This window comes from Bos javanicus, chromosome 3 (genome assembly GCF_032452875.1).
Source record: "Bos javanicus breed banteng chromosome 3, ARS-OSU_banteng_1.0, whole genome shotgun sequence".
In the NCBI taxonomy this organism is placed as follows: domain Eukaryota; kingdom Metazoa; phylum Chordata; class Mammalia; order Artiodactyla; family Bovidae; genus Bos; species Bos javanicus.
Genome location: NC_083870.1, coordinates 93,826,787 through 93,847,850, shown reverse-complemented (window position 1 = coordinate 93,847,850; position 21,064 = coordinate 93,826,787). Strand labels below are relative to the sequence as shown.

The following is a 21,064-nucleotide window of genomic DNA, read 5'->3' as shown; positions in this document are numbered from 1 at the left end:
TGTACCAATTTACATTCCCACCAACAGTGTAGGAGGGTTTTTCTTTTCTCCACACCCTTTCCACCATTTACTGTTTGTAGATTTTTTGATGATGGCTCTTCTGATTGGTGTGAGATGATACCTCATCGTGGTTTTGATTTCCATTTCTCTAATAATTAGCGATGTTGAACATCTTTTCATGTGCTTTTTGGCCATCTGTGTGTCTTGTTTGGAGACGTGTATGTTTAGATCTTCCATCTGTTTTTTGATTAGATTGTTTGATTTTTTTTTTTTAATATTGAGCTGCATGAGCTCTTTGTATATTTTGGAGGTTAATTCTTTGTCAGTTATTTTGTTTTGCTTTTGGTTTCCTTGGTTGTGCAAAAGCTTTTAAGTTTAATTAGGTCCTATTTGCTTATTTTTGTTTTGATTTTCATTACTCTGAGCGGTGGATAAGTAAAAATTAGTAGGTTTTTCTAATTTTTCTATTTTTCTTCTAAATGACAAAATAAAAAGAATGCTTCCAGGCTGCTGCTTACAAGCTTGTCTCCACAAATAAAACATTGGAAGTATGGATATTGCAGTAATGCTAGTCACTTAGTTGTGTCCGACTCTTTGCAACCCCATGGACTGTAGCTCTCCAGGCTCCTCTATCCATGAGATTCTCCCGGCAAGAATACTGGGATAGATTGCCATTTCCTTCTCCAGGGGATCTGCCTGACCCAGGGATCGAACCTGGGTCTTCCACATTGTAGACGGATTCTTTACCATCTGAGCCATCAGGAAGTATGGTTAGTTTACTTCTGATATTGAAAGTCCAAATTGGATAGAATTATCATCACATTTCTTTTTTTAATACTTAAAAATACTGAAATATCTTGATGTACCATTTAAGAGTCCTGATAAGATAAATGCACTCATTTACTCCTATTTTGTCATCACAACTTAGGTTTCCTGTCTTTCTTTTACCAACAATTCATTATAAGAATAAAAATAATTTAAAATTCCTGTGTTGTTCAGTGTGTAACAATTGAGTGTCTGTAATATGATGAGCCAGTTTCCTAATTTCCACTAATTCACGCATGTTCAGTAGATCAATTTTTGGATACTTTCAAACTATTCTATTTTCAAAGGAGAATATTTTAAGTAATTTTTTTATGATATGGTAAAAAAAATACACAAATCAGTGTCTATTTGTGTATAACTGAGTCACCTTGCTGTACGGCAGAGATTGGTACACCACTGTAAATCAACTATACTTCAATTAAATAAAACTTAAAAAAATGCAAAGCAAAATATCAATGTTGAATTTAATGATTGAGTCATCCTTGAATTAGGAAATTTTGGCTGGAACACTACTTTTTTCATAGATTCTAAAGCTAACCCTTAAAAACACACAATGAATAAATAGCAGAAATAGTCATTATTTGAGGTGGAATAAAAGATATTTTTAATGCTAGTAATTAATAGAGGAAAATGTTAAGACAAAGTTCTTGAATGCTGGGACATTTATTTAGAGAGCATGATCTCACACATTTAGTGAGCACGCAGTATCAGATGATGTACTAATTAATCTTCACAATTCCATGCGGTTGTGATGTTTTCTCATGACACAGTTAAGAAAACTGAGACTTAGAGAAATCAGGCAGTTATGGTCATATACCAAATAAGTGACTGAACAGGATTCAAGCACAGGTTTGTCTGACCCCTAAGTCTGTGCTATTTCAAACACCTTCCCTGGACTCAGATTTTCAGAACCTAAACTGAATTCATGCATTTAAAATATTTGTACTATTGTTTCCATTTTAAGAGTAATTTAATATTGAGAGAAAATCGGTCAAAGAGTGTGTATAATCTTATGGTTCTTGATCTGTCTTGCCAAATCACTTTCTGCAGAGCATTTGTAGAGTGTCAGATGTTGGTGGCATTCTGTCTTTAGCATTTAGATACCTTTTTCATGTTGAAAAGCTTGAGACACATGACAGGAATATACTTTTAGAACACAGTAATTAGGGGGAAAAGCCCCAGAGGCTGGTGGGAATCATTATTCTAGTAGCATCTGTTGGGCATTGAAAGTGTACATTTCAAGATATTATTGTGTACAGAGCATCCTTGGTATGCATGTGAATTTGTGGATTCTTCATTCCACATAAGAAACTAGAGTTTAGGGCCCACTGGTTTACAGTGGTCTTACAGGCCTGCTGCGGCCACTCAGATTGTACTGCACAACACAGGTAGCAACTGTACCTGTGGCCAGCAGTGGGTCTACAAATATCTGTATCCTGTGTACTTGGCAGCGTAAATCACATAGTGGGAGTCCAGCAAATAGTTCTGCGCAGTATACGAGGATTCTTAAGGTCTAATTCTTTAATGCAGTAATCATTTTATGAGAAAAAGTCCTTGCATTTTATGTTCAGGCATACTGAGCACACATACTGTTTATCATGCCTTTAGTTTTGCTTAGACTCTTCCTTTAGCCTGGAACGCTGTCTGCTTGACTAACTTTCAGGTTCCCTTTAAGCCCTCCCTCTGTGAAGCCTTCATTTGCCCTCAGGTAGCCTTGGGCTCCTCCTCTTCCTATGCCTTCCTTGTACATTATATGTGCTTTGGGTATGGAAATTACTGTATGGTGTTAGTATTTTTAGTGAGGCTGGCTGTCTCTCCAGATTATGAGCGTTCTGTGGGTAAGTACAGTATTGTGTTTTTTTCAGCTTCATGTCTTAAACAGTTGGCATAATTCCTGAGACTGAAAGAATGTGTGTACTCTGTAGAGAATTGCATAAGGTGAATGTTTACTGAGATGTGAGTCATGAAAAAGGGGGAAATAGATGAACACTTTGTACAGGTCCTCTGAGGAGGGAAAAAGAGTTTTGATGGGTAAGAAATTTTGGATCAGATAGTTTCTCTTACTAGCATAAGTAGTAGTTTTCACCCGGGATAAACATTTCTTTTGAGAGTTCATCAGGAAGAGCTGGGGAAGAAGCCAGATGATTTTGAGATGAATTGCAAAGCACTATCCCTTTGTATAAACATTTGCAAATTATTTGTCTATAATTTGTGGAGGTACCCTTTCAAAAGAATAGAATATTTAAATACAGATAGTAAAGAATCAGTTACTTGTAAATGTAGAGGGGTGGTTAAATTAAATATTTTGTTAACTCTATATAAAGTTTTTTTTCTTTTTTCCGATCTCCAGTTCTCCCTTGTATGAACACTTTGCTTAGCTCTCAAAAGCATCTTAATGCATGTTCAATGTCATAGTCTCCTTTTCTAAGGGCATTTTAAAAAAAGTTTCAGTGCTCTTGGTTATGTAATATCAGTTATTTTCTTTCCATAGGCCTTGTAACCTTTGGCAAGTCATTTCATCTTATGTGCCTCCAATTTTAAATCTCTAAGGTGAAAAGGTTGTATTAAATCCTCTCTCTGTGACCTTTTACACCTGTTAAAAACTGTAGTAAGATTCTAGCATGTTAAAGGTAAATATTTTAGTAAAGTAGGTACATTCTATTACCTGTAGTGGCAGACTGCTTTAATAGGTTTTAATTTTGGGTGAACCTGAGCTCTTACCTCCATTAATATACTATACAACTTTTCACAGCGGAAACCCTTCTTTCAATTATGTTAATATTTCCATAGTATGTTAGTATTTTAAAGGCATTTTCATACACATCCCATTTATTCCTCAGTGCCATTTTGTGAGGTAGTCAAGATAGAGGTTTAGCAGACAAGAAAACTGAGAAGTTAATTTTTTTACCTAAGGTCACACAGCTACTAAATAGCAGAGCTGGGACTGACTGCAAGCCCAGTGCTCTTTCCATTATTAACCCAGCTTCTCTGTTTACCATATTATATTTCAAAACTAATGCTAGTAGTTAAGAGGAAAATAATGCTAAAGTATCTCTTTGAGTTAGTGATTGCTATGATCTGCTCGTCTGCTAAGTGACTGCTGATCTGAATTTTTGTATTGTTTCATGGAATAGCTTTATTACATGAGCTAAGATGGAAGAGAAGGGGATTTATTTACCTTTGCAAGCCTTGATCTTTTGTAGATAGAAATCTAGCTTCTTGCCCTTTAACACAGAGCCCTTTGCCACACTGGCCAAGCCTTGAAGTGATACATGCAAGAAGGTTGCCTTTAGTTCATTTCAGCTCAGTCGCTCAGTCATGTCTGACTCTTTGCGACCCAATGAACCGCAGCACGCCAGGCCTCCCTGTCCATCATCAACTCCTGGAGTTTACCCAAACTCATGTCCATTGAATCGGTGATGCCATCCAACCATCCCATCCCCTGTCGTCCCCTTCCCCTCCTGTCCTCAATCTTTCCCAGCATCAGGGTCTTTTCAAATGAGTTAGCTCTTCGCATCAGGTGGCCGAAGTATTGGAGTTTTAGCTTCAACATCAGTCCTTCTGATGACTATTCAGGACTGATTTCCTTTAGGATGGACTGGTTGGATCTCCTTGCAGTCCAAGGGACTCTCAAGAGTCTTCTCCAACACCACAGTTCAAAAGCATCCATTCTTCGGTGCTCAGCTTTGTTTATAGTCCAACTCTCACATCCATACATGGCCACTGGAAAAATCATAGCCTTGACTAGACGGACCTTTGTTGACAAAGTAATGTCTCTGCTTTTTAATATGCTGTCTAGGTTGGTCATACCTGCAACTTTATTTGGTGTCTAGGGATCTCTGAAGAGTAGTTGGTCGTTTTTGCTTGTTTTTTTTCTGGCCATACTGCACGGCGTGTGACCAGGGATCGAACCCATGTCCCTTGCAGTGGAAGCATGGAGTCCTAACCACTGGACTGCCAGGGAATTCACTAATTGGTATTTTTTAAAAAAGAAAATAACTCCCCTCAGTCCATGCCAAATAATTGAAAATATCTGTACCCTTGAGTATAATATACCTGTACCTTTACTACTACCGCAAGGAGGGGAAAACTCCATAAACTAAAAAGAGATATCCCATGGAGTACTACTAAAACAAGGAGTCAAAGATTGTTTCAGTATCTTGAAGTGTCTTATATCCATGAAGTCCAATGACACTGTCTGCTTTTCAATCCCATTGTTTAATTTTATTGCTAGACTTGGGACTTAATATTTCTCTCTGAACATATGGTCTCTTTCTCTAGGGGCAAATAAATACTTTAAACACACCTAACAATAAATTTGTGTTGACTGTTCATTTACTCATTCAATAAACATTTAGTGCCTATCTGTTAGACATTCTTGTTGGCTCTGGGAATATAGCAGTGAACAAAAATAGTGTTCGTTTTATGGAGTTTACATTGTATAGTAATAGCTAACAATTATTGAGCATTTATGGCTCCCTTGGTGGCTCAGATGGTAAGGAATCTGCCTGCAGTGTGGGAGACCCAGGTTCAATCCCTGGGTCGAGAAGATCCCCTGGAGAAGGAAATGGCAGCCCACCAGTATTCTTGCCTGGAGCATTTCATGGACATAGGATCCTGGCAGGCTACATGGGATCACATAGAATTGGACACGACTGATTGACTAACACACACACACACTGAGCATTTAATATATGCCAGAACTTGATGCTTTTGAACTGTAGTGTTGGAGAAGACTCTTGAAAAGTTCCTTGGACTGCAAGGAGATCCATCCAGTCCATCCTAAAAGAGATCAGTCCTGGGTGTTCATTGGAGGGACTGATGTTGAAGCTGAAACTCCAATACTTTGGCCACCTCATGCGGAGAGCTGACTCATTTGAAAAGACCCTGATGCTGGGAGGGATTGAGGGCAGGAGGAGAAGGGGACGACAGGATGAGATGGCTGGATGGCATCACCGACACAATGGTCATGGGTTTGGGTGGACTCTGGGAGTTGGTGATGGACAGGGAGGCCTGGCGTGCTGTGGTTCATGGGGTCGCAGAGAATCTGACACAACTGAGCAACTGAACTGAACTGAGTCACTGTTCTAAGTGTCTTACACCTAAAATTTATTTATGGCAACAATCCTGTGATGTAGGTACTGTTATTGTGTGCTTTTATAGATCAGGAAACTGAGGTACAGGGAGATTAAGTACTCATGCCTAAAGTTACATCATCGTTTTGTAAGTGGTAGAGCTGGCATTTTAATCCAGGCAGGCTGACTTCCAAACCCACACTTTTCACCACAGTATTTGTTACATAGTCCCTCAGAGAGACGTCAGTAAAACATTTATTTCTAATACTGAAATTGTCAAGTTTGTGATCTTTGTAGTCACCTGGTTATTGGTCCAATCTTTAGGAAAAAATCATCCGGGGATGCGGAAAAAAACAGTATCAGAGCCTTTGCCTTCTATTGGAGGATCTATTAGTCCTAGGAACTTTTCAGGTAGGAGGTAAGATCTTGAATCTGATTCATGAATCATAACCAAGACAACTGCATAAAGCCAGGACCCTAACACCTAACATCACGCCATTGGTGAAAACATAGACTAAAAAATATCTGCCTCATGGTGTAGGGAAACAAAGGAGCTTACTTGTCTTGACATGGTCTCTGGATGGGAATAGTCTCTCTCGAGAATTTACAGTCATGAACTTTCTGCCTTATGTGCCTGAAACTTGAACTTATATAACTTATGCAAGATCATGGTATTAAGTAGGAAGGGAACATTTACTGAGTAATTACTCTGCCAGACATTGTGCTGGGGGCTTTAAAAACAGTTTCTCACTTCATCCTGACAATAGCACCATGAGATAAGTACTAATATTATCCCCATTCTGCAAAGGATAGGACAGAGGATCAGAAAAGCTAAATAATTTGCAGTAACACCACTGAATTCAAATCAAGGTCAAGTGTTCTTCCTGTTAAGCACAGGGTCTCTGGAAACATCATTTCATTTTTGTGCCTCAGCTTCCTTAACTGTGAAATGAAATTTCTAATATTTTTCCTTTTACTTCATAAGGTTATTATAGATATCAAATGATCATAAAGGATATGAATTTTTTTTTTTACTGTTAGATACTGTTCCTGGTATCATCCATAAAGTATATTTTTCCTTTTAATTAATTAATCAAAAGAGAGACCTCATTATTTAATAGTTTTGAAACCCACAAGGTCTGTCTTGAGGAATTAAGGCAGTCTTACTATTTTTTTGTATCAGATGTTTCCTGAAGTAGTTTCTTGAGAAATATATTAATTCTGAGATGTCATCTAGTAACTTACTAATTCATTCAACAAATAAGTTATCTGATGCATTTTTTGGAACTTTAGGCCCTAAGTATAAAGGATGCCTGATCGATGAGGACTTCATTTTTTATCACTCCAGCAACAGTGGAAGCCCCAGTCTCCTCCAGCAGTAGACTACAGTTGCAATATGTAGTCAATCCCCAGTGTCCCCCACGTCCCCACTTGCTAGAAATGCTCAGAAAGCTTTCTGACCACTGCTCAGAAAGCCGAAATGCTTCTTTGCCCTGACCCTGGTGACATAGTAACAGAGTGAAGCTTTTACGTATAGAAAACAAACCAACCAACAAATTATGTAACTAAGTCATGGGAAAGTGACTGAGTATGCCTCTAGCTGAATATTGCATAGATGACTAAATATGTCAAGAATGGAGAATATAAGGAAGAAAATTTTAAAAAATTAGGAAGATTAAAAGAAAGCCATGAGAAGATTAGCAAGAGCTAATGAGTATCAGCATGTGATTTCCTCAAAGACTCCTTAGGAAGAAGTCTGTTCTTCTGTATGATACTTAGAAGTGTTGCAGATCTCCTACTACATATGTACAAATGTAGCTTATTGTAATTCCCGTAATTTGGAAAGGAGATTTGTACTCAGTGCTTCAGCATTGTTGTATTGAGATGATGGTATTTTTTTTTATTGTTACTAGTTTTGTATCTTAATTGTAAATTATCATTGACTTCATCTAGTGTGTGGTTATATATATATTTGTACTAAAAGAACTTTTGACATAAAAGTTTCCAGATTTAGACTTTGACAGTGTTTTGTAACTTGAATAGGAAACATCCATTTTTCTTGGTGAAGCAAATGTCGGTAAAATTCCCTTGTAGTGATATTGTTAATATGGTTTTGCGTTGAAACTTGGGAACCAGGAGGGATGGATAGGCTATGAGGTTTTTTTGCCCCACTTATGTGGATCTTAGACAAAAAGCATTTGAGAACTACTAACTTTCCTTGAATTTGTAGTCTTGAGAGGGAGACGGCCATCTAAACAAGTAAAAATTATACAGTGGATGATTGTAATAGAACTGTATAGAGAATGTCATGTGATTGTATCAGTTGTATTTTGGGATATGAGGAACAGCTTCCGGGAGCAGTGGACATGTGTCCTGGCTCTTGTAGTGTTGGTAGGAATTTGATAGATGAGAGGAAGAGAAGGGTATTCTCAGGAGAGAGGACAGCATGTATTGAGAAAGGTAGGCATGACTGACTACCTACCACTGGTGACATTTCTTCTCTGAACCTCAGCTTCTTCAACAAAGATAATCTCTTTCTCCTTACTTTATAGAATCATAGTAATGATTGTTTTCAAAAGACTTAGTATTTATTTAAAATTATTTTTGATTGCACTGGGTCTTCGTTGTTGCACACAGGCTTTGTCTAGTCTTGGTGAGCAGGGGTCACTCTCTGGTTGCAGCATGCGGGCTTTTCTTTGCAGTGGCTTCTCTTGTTGCAGAGCACGGGCTCTAGGTGCTCAGGGGCTCAGTAATTGCGGCTCATGGGCTCTAGAGCGCAAGCTTGGTAGTTGTGGCACATGGATTTAGTTGCCCTGCAGCATGTGGGATCGTCCCAGAATAGGGATTGACTGGTGTCCTGTGCGTTGCAAGGTAGATTGTTAACCACTGGACTACTGAAAAGACGTTATAAATCGAAGAGTTAGACAGCTGTTTAATGATGAAGGTGTGGACCTACATCTTGGCTCTTGTAGCATGAGCTGTTAGTGTCATTATTACTTTTTTTTCCTTTTCCTCATTTGAAAGCCTTCTGTGTCTCCAGGGAGGCCTGGCGTGCTGCGGCTCATGGGGTCGCAAAGAGTCAAGACATGACTGAGCGACTGAACTGTGTCTCCCTGAGGTATCATCTCAAGACCTCTCTTAACCTCCTTTCAGTCCAGTTGTTCTTTATTTTTGTTGTTCTTTTCTTTTGTTGTTCCTTCAAGATTCTACTTTGTGGCATCTAAAGACAGGAGCAGAAGAGAAGATACATGTTTGTCTAACTAGCTTTAATAGCAGGAAAAATTCTTTAATTGTTTATGTATAACTAAACTATGTTCCATGTTGTTTAGCCTCAGAGCAGTGTCATAATCTATGGAATATAATCCTTCAGCCAAAAAGTCATTTAGTAATAACTCAAGAGTCTTTATTTGCAAAATGTTTGGACAGCTGAAATAGAACAGAGTTCACAGATATATTTCTTAAAATTTCTTTTTTATTTCCTATTTACTTCCCTTTATATACATCATAACCATCCCCCTGCCTTTCCCCTGAAACCCTTCTCAAGATGCCCTTTTCAACCCAGTCCATCACTGTTAGATGGTAAAACCTCAGAAATGTAAGACTGCATAGGGAAAGGGTGTAGGAGCAGTGGTGAGAAGTTACATTATGACCAATTTAGGAAAAATAAAAATGTGTGTGTGTACATGTATATGGGTTTCCCTGGTAGCTCAGCTGGTAAAGAATCTGCCTGCAATGCAGGAGGCCCCGGTTTGATTCCAGGGTCCAGAAGATCCCCTGGAGAAGGGATAGGTTACCTACTCCAGTATTCGTGGGCTTCCCTGGTGGCTCAGTTGGTAAAGAAACCACCTGCAATTCAGGAGACCTGGATTTGATCTGGGTTGGGAAGATCCCCTGGAGGAGGCCATGGCAACCTGCTCTAGTATTCTTGCCTGGAGAATCCGCTATGGACAGAGGAGCCTGGTGGGCTGCAGTCCATGAGGTCTCAAAGAGTTGAACATGACTGAGCGACTAAGCACAGCACAGCATGTATATTTTTATTCATAATTAATATAATTTTAATTATATGTATAATTAAATGTAAAAGGTCTATTATAAAGTCTAATATAAAAGGTCTGTTCTTACTAGTTTGAATACATATATTGAAAAGTATGACTATATTGATAAAATATACACTGATTTTTGGTTATTTTGAAATATTTGAAAAGCACAAATGTGAACACAGTTCTTTTTTTCAACATTTTCACAAGTTTTTGCTTTTTTTTCTCTTATTTTTAATAACGGATACTTTTAGGGACTTCCCTCATGGTCCAGTGACTAAGACTCTGTGCTCCCAGAGCAGGGGACCAGGTTTGATCCCTGGTCAGGGAACTAGATCCCACATGCTGCAACTAAAACCCAGTCCAGTCAAATAAATAAATAAAAATGAATCTTATTTTTTAAAAAATAATAATTTGATACATTTAGAAGACCATAGAAAACATTTATGTAAGCCATGAAACATAGTAAACAAACGTCTAAAAACCAGCATCCAACGTAAGAAATAGAGGATAACCACTGCCAGTTTTTCCTCTGTGTGCCCCATTCTTTTATGCTACTTCCACCCACCCCCACCGTCCTTTTTATTTTTAAATCTTTCCCTTGCTCTTCTCTGTAGGTTTACTATAACATATTGTTTAGTTTAGAAGTAGCTATATAATCTTCTGAAATTTGCTCAGTCATGTCCAACTCTTTGTGACCCCATGGACATTACAGTCCATGGAATTCTCCAGGTCAGAATACTGGAGTGGCTAGCCGTTCCCTTCTCCAGGGGATCTTCGCAACCCAGGGATCAAACCCAGGTCTCCTGCATTGCAGGCTGATTCTTTACCAGCCGAGCCACAAGGGAATCCTAATCCTATGCCTGTATAGATGTTTAGTTGAACTCTTGCTGCATATACAGTTTTTGTTTAGCTTAGATTAACTTTATTCTTAGCATTTTACTGTCTTTAACCAACAAGGATCTACTGTGTAGCACATGAAACTCTGTGTTATGTGCCAGCCTGGATGGGAAGGGGGTTGGGGGAAGAATGGATACATGTATATGTATGTCCCTTAGCTCTTTAATTGGCTATATCCAAATAGAAAGTAAAAAGTTTGAAGTTTGAAAAAAAAAAAACAAAAACAGAAAAACTTAGCCCAAGCAAACTCAAAGGTATTTGATTATAGCTCAAGAAAACTTGAATTCTGAACAAAAATTATTACTCTACTACTGGAGAAATTCATTTAAGAATTCACATAACACATATCTAAGTAAACTTTTTTTCCAGAAATGAAGTGTAGAGACAAAAAATAAAAATAGTTTTGACATTGTATCCTTCTCACACATATACATAACTGAAATTGAATAACTTTTCTTTGTTTCATCATTTCAGAATAAAATGTGAAAAAGATACTTTAAAGACTGGGTTCTAAAAAAGAGTTATTCATAAACATATTATTATGAAATTATCTATATAGTTGATATACCATAATTTGCTTGCCATTTCCCCCCTATTTTAGAATTTGTATATGTATTTTAGCGGGGAGGTTAGAAAAACTGTGAATAAGTCTCTTTGTGTAAATTCCTTTGTTAATATCTCTGGTTATCCCTCCCCCCCTTTTTTTAAAAATTTTTTCTTTTTTGTTCCTGGTAAATTCTTAGATGAGGTCCTGGATCCAGGGACTGGGTGTTTTTGAGATTGCAATTAAGTCTTTTATATCCAGAGAAATTGTGACAATTTATACTTTGAGCAGCAGTATTTGAGAGGACCAATCTGGATATACTTGATTTGAATGATTCACAATGTCAGGATTTTATCCAGTTCCAGAAAACACCATGTTAACAAAAAAAATTAAAGAGCTGTGCTGTTCTTTCAGACTGGTGTTATTTTTCCTGTTTTCCATAGGGTGTTTTTTCAGCCAGTGTTGAGGGACCACGTCATTCTGCCTGCTGTACGTGTGATAGTTAATTACAGGGCTTAGTTATCCTGTCTGATCACTCCTCTGAGAATTTATCTCTTCTGTGACTCAGCTGTCACCAGTAGGGGGTGATATTTAAATCTGTATATTCAGCTCAGTTCTTTCACAGAAGCATTTTTAGTTCCTTTTCTGTACTTGCCTAAGCAGACAGACTTTTCACAGCCATACCAAATTCCCTTGAAGAAATAAGTCTTTGCCTTGTCTTCTTTTCAGTCTTGTTAGTGAGATCATGGGAGTATTAATTCCTATTTCATTTTTTATTTTCTAACTTTTTGAGGACAATTTCAGACTTACAGAAAGTTGCAGAAATAATATGAATTCTCGTATAGACATTCACCCAAATCCTCCAAATGTTAGCATTTTATCTTGTGTGCTTATCTGTGCTATTTCTACGCACACACAGACACACACACACATTTGGTTAATGACTACTTTAAATCTTGGAGTTTGTTTTATTTTAAAACCTCAGCTTCTCTGTCTTCCACCCTTTTCCCTCCTTCATCTGACAGCACTCTATGGAATAGGAAAAATTAGAACTAAATATGTTGTTGGAGAAGGAAATGGCAACCCACTCCAGTGTTCTTGCCTGGAGAATCCCAGGGACAGAGGAGCCTGGTGGGTTGCTGTCTATGGGGTCGCACAGAGTCGGACACGACTGAAGCGACTTAGCGGCAGCAGCAGCAGCAGATCCTTGTTTACCTTTTTAGTTATTACCAAAGCTGTGGGCCTGTGGAGTTGATTTCCACTCTTAGTTATTGATGATGCTAAAATTTTTAACTTTTTTTTTTTCCAAATAAATGGTCAATTTTTATAAATCATCAAAAAAAAAAAAAAGAATTAAATATGTTGGTTCAAGGCCTAATTCTGCTACATTTTTAACTCGATGAACTTGGGTGCATTGTTCTTTCTGATCTCCAGTATCCTCATATACAAAGTAGCGTCTATTACACCAGCTCCACAAGTCTGCTGTGAGGGCCAAATATATGTCAAAAGGATTCTGTAGGAATGCTGGTCAATCCAGAGAACACTCAGGTATCTAGGAGAGTGCCAGGCATTATGCTGCTGCTGCTGCTAAGTCGCTTCAGTCGTGTCCGACTCTGCGACCCCAAAGATGACAGCCCACCAGGCTCTGCTGTCCCTGGGATTCTCCAGGCAAGAACACTGGAGTGGGTTGCAATTTCCTTCTCCAATGCATGAAAATGAAAAGTGAAAGTGAAGTCGCTCAGTTGTGTCCGACTCTGTGCGACCCCATGGACTGCAGCCCACCAGGCTCCTCTGTTCATGGGATTTTCCAGGCATTATGCTAGGTACTGGGAATTCAGAAATCAGCACCTGTTTGCTGTTTGGTCACTTACTGCATCTTGTCAATTCTTCAAATTGTTTTTCACTTTGGATTTTTCCCCCCCGTTTTTTTTGCTTCTGCCGTAATCCACAGCATTATCACCACTTGTGTGAGTCACTGTAAAAACCAGCTGGTCCCCAAGTTGTTTTTTGGCATTTATGTCAGTGCCAAACTAATAATTGTTCTGAGGTAGGGTACAGTATGGGCTTCCCAGGTGGCTCAGTGGTAAAGAAACCACCTGCCAATGCTGGGGCTGCGGGAGACTCAGGTTTGATCACTGAGTGGGGAAGATCCCTGGAGGAGGAAATGGCTACCCACTCCAGTATTCTTTCGGGATAATCCCATGAACAAAAGAGCCTGGTAGGCTACCATCCATGGGGTCTCAAAGAGTCGGACAGACTGTAGCAACTGAGCACGTGGTGTGTGTGGGTGCGTGTGTGGTGTCACTTCAGTGGTGTCAGACTCTTTGCCACCCTATGGATGGTAGATCACCAGGCTCCTCTGTCTGTTGGATTCTCCAGGCAAGAATACTAGAGAAGATTGTCATTTCCTTCTCCAGGGGATCTTCCTGACCCAGAGATTGAACCCATGTCTCTCACATATTATAGTGGAAAAGATATAGACTTCATAATAAGAAGATCTAGGGTTACATTTTTGCCCCACTTCTTACAAATAGTGTGACTCTGGGCAAATCTCTTTACCACTATTCGAATTTGAACTCTTTCTCTTTTAACAGGTAAATATCAGGGAGTGTTCTAGGTGCTAAGGATATACAAAAAGGGTTAATATGTTCCTTGAACTTGAAGAGCATCATGATCTAGTAGGGTAGACAGATACTGTCATAAATAACTATGGAGTAACAGAAATTATAAAAGAAACTGGCTTTGGAGTCATATATAAAGAGCAGCTTGCTGCTGCTAAGTCACTTCAGTTGTGTCCGACTCTGTGTGACCCCATAGACGGCAGCCACCAGGATCCCCTGTCCCTGGGATTCTCCAGGCAAGAACACTGGAGTGGGTTGCCATTTCCTTCTCCAATGCATGAAAGTGAAAAGTGAAAGTGAAGCCGCTCAGTCTTGTCTGAAATTTAGTCTTTGAACTGTGTGGGTTACCTTATGATCCAAACGAAATCAGACTTGACCTCCTCTCCCTCCTGCTTTTTTTCTAGTAGGAGCTTTGTTTTTGCCTTGCCTGGAGTGTGCCTAATTGGTGAAGGGAAAAATCTCCCTGAGCAGGAATTTTCAAGAGATGAATTGTTTAGACACCGAATTTCAGCTTCTGCTTTATCCTTTCTTTGTTGTCCTGTGCTGCTGTTGTCTGTTTTAAAATAAAGGGAATTCCCTGGAAATCCTAGTGATTAGAAGGTGCTTTCACTTTTCACCATAGCCGAGGTTCAATCCCTGGTTGGGGAACTCATGCCTTGATGCAGCCAAAAATAATAATAATAAAATTAAAATTACTGATCTCTCAATACTTCTGTGTTAGCTAAAAATCCTGGAATTTGGGGAATCACAGATGGCAGTATAGTTTTTGGAGGAGATCTCAGATCACCTGAGTACAGTTGTAGTTTTGTCATTGGCTTGATATATATAACCTCTCTGTTGTTTTTCTTTAAATGGAGATGATTTTCCTTGTTCCCACATAACTGCTTTCAGTATCAGGCGAGATAACATATTTAGAATTTGTATATAAAGCTGAAAGATAGTATATTATGCTGGATAAGGGCATAGGCTCTTGGAGCTACATTTCCTGGGTCTGAATCCTGACTCTGACCCTTGCAAGCTGTGTTTCCAGGCATACTGCCATTATTCTGAGTTCTTTTGATCCTATTTATCTCATTTGAATCCTCACAACAACTTTATGAAGTAGGCATTATTATTACCTGCATTATAAGATGAGAAAACTGAGGAGCAGAAAGTTTAGATAGCTTGTGTAATGTCACACAGTTAGCAAATGAAAAGTTGGGATTTGCACTCTAGTTCTAAAGCCCAGGTAATTAACTATTAGGCACATGTACTTCCCAATAGAAGAGCAGCTGACTAGAACAGTCTTTTTATGCTTGCTAATAGGAATTATAGAGATCAGGTGAAGTTTTCTCTGAAAAGGAAAAATTTGTGGGGGTGAAAAAATGTTTTTGTTTGTGAACATATTTTATCAATTGGAAAAAAATTTTTAGAATGATTAATTCAGTATTCTAAATGTTCATATATTACTTCCTTAGGTTTGTTCTGTTAAAATGACTTCTAAAAATTATGTGCTCAAAAAAAAAAAAAATTATGTGCTCAGAGAGTTCATGTCTCGTCTCTGACAGTTACCCAACTTTCATTCATTTTCTTTTGTAAAATAAATAGATTATTTTGAAACTTACCAACTGAGGTCAAAGGGTAGCTTGTTTCATCTGGGTGATGAATTATAGACACTTAGAAAGATGGTACAGTGAAGAGTAGAAAAAGCAGGAAGAATTCATACTTACAACACAGGAAGTAAGACAGAAAATGCAAAATTCTATGAGGCAGAAGTTGAATTTGAAGAATTACTTCCTCTAAACTTTTCTTATGTGTTCTAGCTACCTCTGGCTGCAGAGAAGACAGAGGTATATGACCTTTGCTACAGATGGTCCTACGCCCAGGTAAAAATAAAAGGTTTATTAACATGGAAGAAAAGAAGAACAAATTTCATGGTTGGTAGCTCACAGCCTCTGTTACATTGGGCCAACCATTTAACTTTTGTGAAGTCTGTTTTCTCATCTTATAAATAATATCTTTGTTGTCCACTTTACTCAGTTATTACAATATCAAATGTGTCCATGTGAAAGCACTTTGTAAACTGTAAAATATGTAATTTTAAATAACTTTTAATTCTAGAAATCACATGGTATATAGAAAATTAGATTTATTCATATAAGATCAGTTTAGTTCAGTTCAGTTGCTCAGTCATGTCCGACTCTTTGCGACCCCATGGACTGCAGCATGCCAGGCCTCCCTGTCTATCACCAACTCCCAGAGTTTACTCAAACTCATGTCCATTGAGTCGGTGATGCCATCCAACCATCTTATCCTCTGTCATCCCCTTCTCACCCCGCCTTCAATCTTTCCCAGCATCAGGGTCTTTTCCAATGAGTCAGTTCTTTGCATCAGGTGGCCAAAGTATTGGAATTTTATCTTCAACATCAGTCCTTCCAATGAATATTCAGGACTGATTTCCTTTAGAATGGACTGGTTGGATCTCCTTGCAGTCTAAGGGACGCTCAAGAGTCTTCTCCAACACCACAGTTCAAAAGCATCAATTCTTCAGCGCTCAGCTTTCTTTATAGTCCAACTCTCACATCCATACATGACCACTGGAAAAACCATAGCTTTGACTAGATGGACCTTTGTTGCAAAGTAATGTCTCTGCTTTTTAATATGCTGTCTAGGTTGGTCATAACTTTCCTTCCAGTGAGCAAGTGTCTTTTAATTTCATGGCTGCAGTCACCATCTGCACTGATTTTGGAGCCCCCAAAAATAAAGTCTGTCACTGTTTCCGTTGTTTCCCCATCTATTTCCCATGAAGTGATGGGACCGGATGCCATAATCTTAGTTTTCTGAATGTTGAATTTTAAGCCAACTTTTTCACTCTCCTCTTTCACTTCCATCAAGAGGCTCTTTAGTCCTTCTTCACTTTCTGCCATAAGGGTGGTGTCATCTGCATATCTGAGGTTATTGATATTTCTCCCGGCAATCTTGATTCCAGCTTGTGCTTCATCCAGCCCAGCGTTTCTCATGATGTACTTAGCATATAAGTTAAATAAGCAGGGTGATAATATACAGCCTTGACATATTCCTTTTCCTATTTGGAACCAGTCTGTTGTTCCATGTCCAGTTCTAACTGTTGCTTCCTGACCTGCATACAGATTTCTCAAGAGGCAGGTCATACCATATAAAATAACCGATAGCAATTTACCCAGAGTTAACGACTGTTAATATTTTGATGTATTTATTTCAGTTTTATATTTATAGTTTTGTAAACTAATTTTTGTGTTAACTTTATTGATATATAATTCACATGCGATTCAGTTCACCCATTTGAAGTGTACCCAATTCAGTGGTTTTTAAGTTACTAATAGTTGTGCAAATACATAATCAATTTCAGAATATTTTCAAATATTTCAATATTTCAGTTTCAAAAACAAGCTATGTACCCATTAGCATTTTCTTCTCATTTTCCTACAACTCTTCCCCTCCATTAGCTCTAGGCATCCACTAATCTTTCTGTCTGTATAGATTTGCCTATTTTGGACATTCCGCATAAATGGAATTCTGCTTTATATGGTCTTTTGTGACCGGCTTCTTTCATTTAGTATAATGTTTTTGAGATCCATCTGTGATTCCATAATACAATGGAATATTATTCCATTGTCTAAATATACCATATTTTGTTTATCCAGTCATAAATTGATGATATTAGGCCATTTCCCCTTTTCATCTATTATGAATAAAGCTTTTATAAACATTTATGTTCAAGTTTTGTGTAACATACGTTTTCATTTCTCTTAAGTATATACTTAGTGGAATTGCAAGGTTATATGGCAATTGATAGATTTTTAAAGAAGTTTAATTTATTCTTGGCTGTGCTGGGTCTTTATTGCTGTGTGGGCTTTTCTCTCGTTGTGGAGAGCACAGTTGCGGAGCCTGGGCTTCTCATTATGGTGGCTTCTCCTGTTGCAGGCTCTCCAGGGCACGGGCTTCAGTAGCTGTGATATGTGCATCTCCTGGGCTCTAGAGGGCAGGCTGCATAGTTGTGGTGCATGGGCTTAGTTGCTCTGCAGCAAGTGGGATCTTCCCAGATCAGGGATTGAACCCATGTCTCCTGCACTGGCAGGAGTCTTCACCACTGAGCCACCAGGGAAGCTCCTGCTAGATTGTTTTCCAAAGTGGCCGTACCACTTTACATTTCCACTTGCAGGGTACGAGAGTTCCAGTTTCTTCACATCTTCACCAACACTTGTTTTTATCTGTCTTTTGGTTATAGCCTTAATAGTAAGTGTGAGATATTACTTCATTGTAATTTTGATTTGCATTTTTCTGGTAACTAATGATGTTGCATGTCTTTCATGTGACTCTTGGTCATTTGTATTTCTTTGGAGAAATGTCCATTTAGACCTTTGCCTGTCTTTGAGTTGTCTTTTTATAATTGAGTTGTAAGAATTATTTGTATAATCTAGATACAAATCCCTTAACAGATACATGATTTGCAAATATTTTCTCCCATTTTTTGGGGTTTTCTTTTCACTTTCTTGATGATGACCTTTGATGCAAAAGTTTTTTTGTTTTTATGAAGTCTAGTTTATCTGCTTTTTTCTTTGGTTGTTTGTGCTTTTGATGTCATATCTAAGAAGTCATTCACCAATTCAAAGTCAGGAAGGATTATACCAATGTTTTCTTCTAAGAACCTAACAGTTTTAACTTTTACCTTTGGGCCTTTGATCTATTTTGAGTTAATTTTTATATGTGCTTTGAGGAAGGACCCCATGTTCATCCTTTTGCATGTAGACGTCCAGTTATCCCAGCACTGTTTGTTGAAAAGCCTGTTTTTTTTTCCCATTGAATTGTCTTGACAGCCTTGTTTAAGTCAACTGACCATAAATATGAGAGTTTATTTCTGATATTTCAGTTCTATCTCATTGATTTATGTGTCTGTTTTTATGCCAGTACCATACTGCTTTGTTTACTGTAGCTTTATAGTAAGCTTTAAAACTGACAAGTGTGTCTTCCAACTTTGTTGTTCTTTTCAGAGATTGTTTCAGTTATTCTAGGTCCATTGTATTTCCATATGACTTTTAGGTCAGTTTGTTAATTTCAGCAAAAAAAGAATCTGGAATTTTGGTAGGGATTGTACTGAATCTGTAGATCAATTTAAAAATATTATCTTCTGATCCATGAATATGAATGGATGACTTTTATCAGGTTGAGGATGTTCTATAAACTATGTATTTTAAAAAACTTACCTTGTATTATGAATATTTTTATATTTGAGTAATATATCTTTGAACTATAATTTTTAATGGCTGCATATTATTCAGCCATTAAAATGTCACATGTGTAGTATCAATTTAATATGGTTAAGAGTTATGTTCCTCAGTCATATTTTTTTTAAGATATTTTTATTTATTTATTTGGCTGCATCAGGTCTTCATTGTGGCAGGGATTGAACCTGGGTCGCCTGCATTGGGAGCTTGGAGTCTTATCCACTGGCCCACCAGAGAAGTCCCCCTAAGTCAGTTTTTAATTTGAAGTTACACTTTGTCAGTTACTATGTGTAGAATACTTAGATGTTACTTTTCTGAGCCAGTTTTCAGTTAGGCAAAAATGAAAATAATGCTTCACTACTTAGTAAAGTAGGGGTGAGGAATGACTGAAATAATGGATCAGATCAGATCAGTCGCTCAGTCGTGTCCGACTCTCTGCGACCCCATGAATCGCAGCACACCAGGCCTCCCTGTCCCTCAGCAACTCCCGGAGTTCACTCAGACTCACATCCATCGAGTTAGTGATGCCATCCAGCCATCTCATCCCTTGTCGTCCCCTTCCCCTCCTGCCCCCAATCCCTCCCAGCATCAGAGTCTTTTCCAGTGAGTCAACTCTTTGAATGAGGTGGCCAAAGTACTGGAGTTTCAGCTTTAGGATCATTCCCTCCAAAGAACTCCCAGGGCTGATCTCCTTCAGAATGGACTGGTTGGATCTCCTTGCAGTCCAAAGGACTCTCAAGAGTCTTCTCCAACACCACAGTTCAAAAGCATCAATTATTTGGCGCTCAGCGTTAAACTCTCAGCAGAGTCATACAGAAAGCACCTAATGGATGGTAGCTGCTATAATTATATTTTAGTTATATTATTGTTATTAGGGACCTTAAAGAGTGTTTATTTCTGTAATCAAAACCCTTATACTTAAATCTTTGTGCTTATTTGATTAGTTCTGTATTCCTCAGATTGGAATAAACTGGGTTAACCTTTTTCTTTTTTGAGGGTAACACATATAGCACATTCTTTCCTCCAAATGAACTGATCATATTTGAACTGTTAGGTTGGGATGGGAATTTTGTGGGAGGTCAAGTTGGAAAGTAAATTGAGGCTAGATTTTGGAAGGACTCGGGCATCATCAGTCTAACAATATAAGACTTTTTTCTTTTGTGTTCAGGCCCATGCGTCCCACTGATGTTTTGAGCAGTAGAGTGTCCTGGGATGGTAATTTAGGAAGATTAATCCGCTGTGCCATCTTCCCTAACCATCCTTGACTGATTAGGATACCTTGCTGTATGTTTACATGACTACCCAATATATCCTATACTATAGTATATAATAGACTTTTAGTAAAAATGTGTTTAAATGTTTCTCTTCTCCTGCTTCTTGAGAACATGGATCATATGGTGTATTCCCACTGCCTAACATGGTATCTTGCACATGGTAGACACTTGAGTAAAAGTACTTGTTGAGCAAGTAAATGAATCTTTTGTTCTCTACTTTTCTGGAAACTAACTTGTTGGCTTTGGTTTTCCCTTTGTTTCTTCCTGGGATCCAAGGAGGAGGCATCTCCTTATTCCTTACTTGATATCTGCTTGAATTTCCTGACTACTCACCTTGAGAAGTTCTGCTCAGCAAGACAAGATGGAACATTGTGTCTGCAGGAACCTGGAGTATTCCCACAGGAGGTGGCTGATCGGCTACTTCAGACCATGGCTTTTCATGGTAATAAATAAACAGAGGAAACAAAAATTATGCCCTTTAAATTAGCATTGGATTTTGAAGTGCTGCTGTGGCCATTTAATTATTTTCATAGAAATAACAGAAA

General features: G+C 38.3%; 1 protein-coding gene across 5 annotated transcripts in view; it reads left to right on the top strand.

The window, feature by feature from the left end:
* ZYG11B (zyg-11 family member B, cell cycle regulator) overlaps positions 1 to 21,064 on the top strand; it is a 74,823-nt gene that overhangs the window by 5,049 nt on the left and 48,710 nt on the right. For 3 of the 5 annotated variants that reach the window (XM_061411935.1, XM_061411934.1, XM_061411936.1), the window contains one exon: positions 20,796 to 20,961. The exons of 1 other annotated variant lie outside the window; for it this stretch is intronic. In XM_061411935.1, coding sequence (XP_061267919.1) covers positions 20,796 to 20,961 — 166 coding nt within the window. Of the gene's footprint in view, positions 1 to 19,405; positions 19,494 to 20,795; positions 20,962 to 21,064 lie in introns of those variants that run through there. One more of the 5 variants, XM_061411937.1, reaches the window with a different exon arrangement.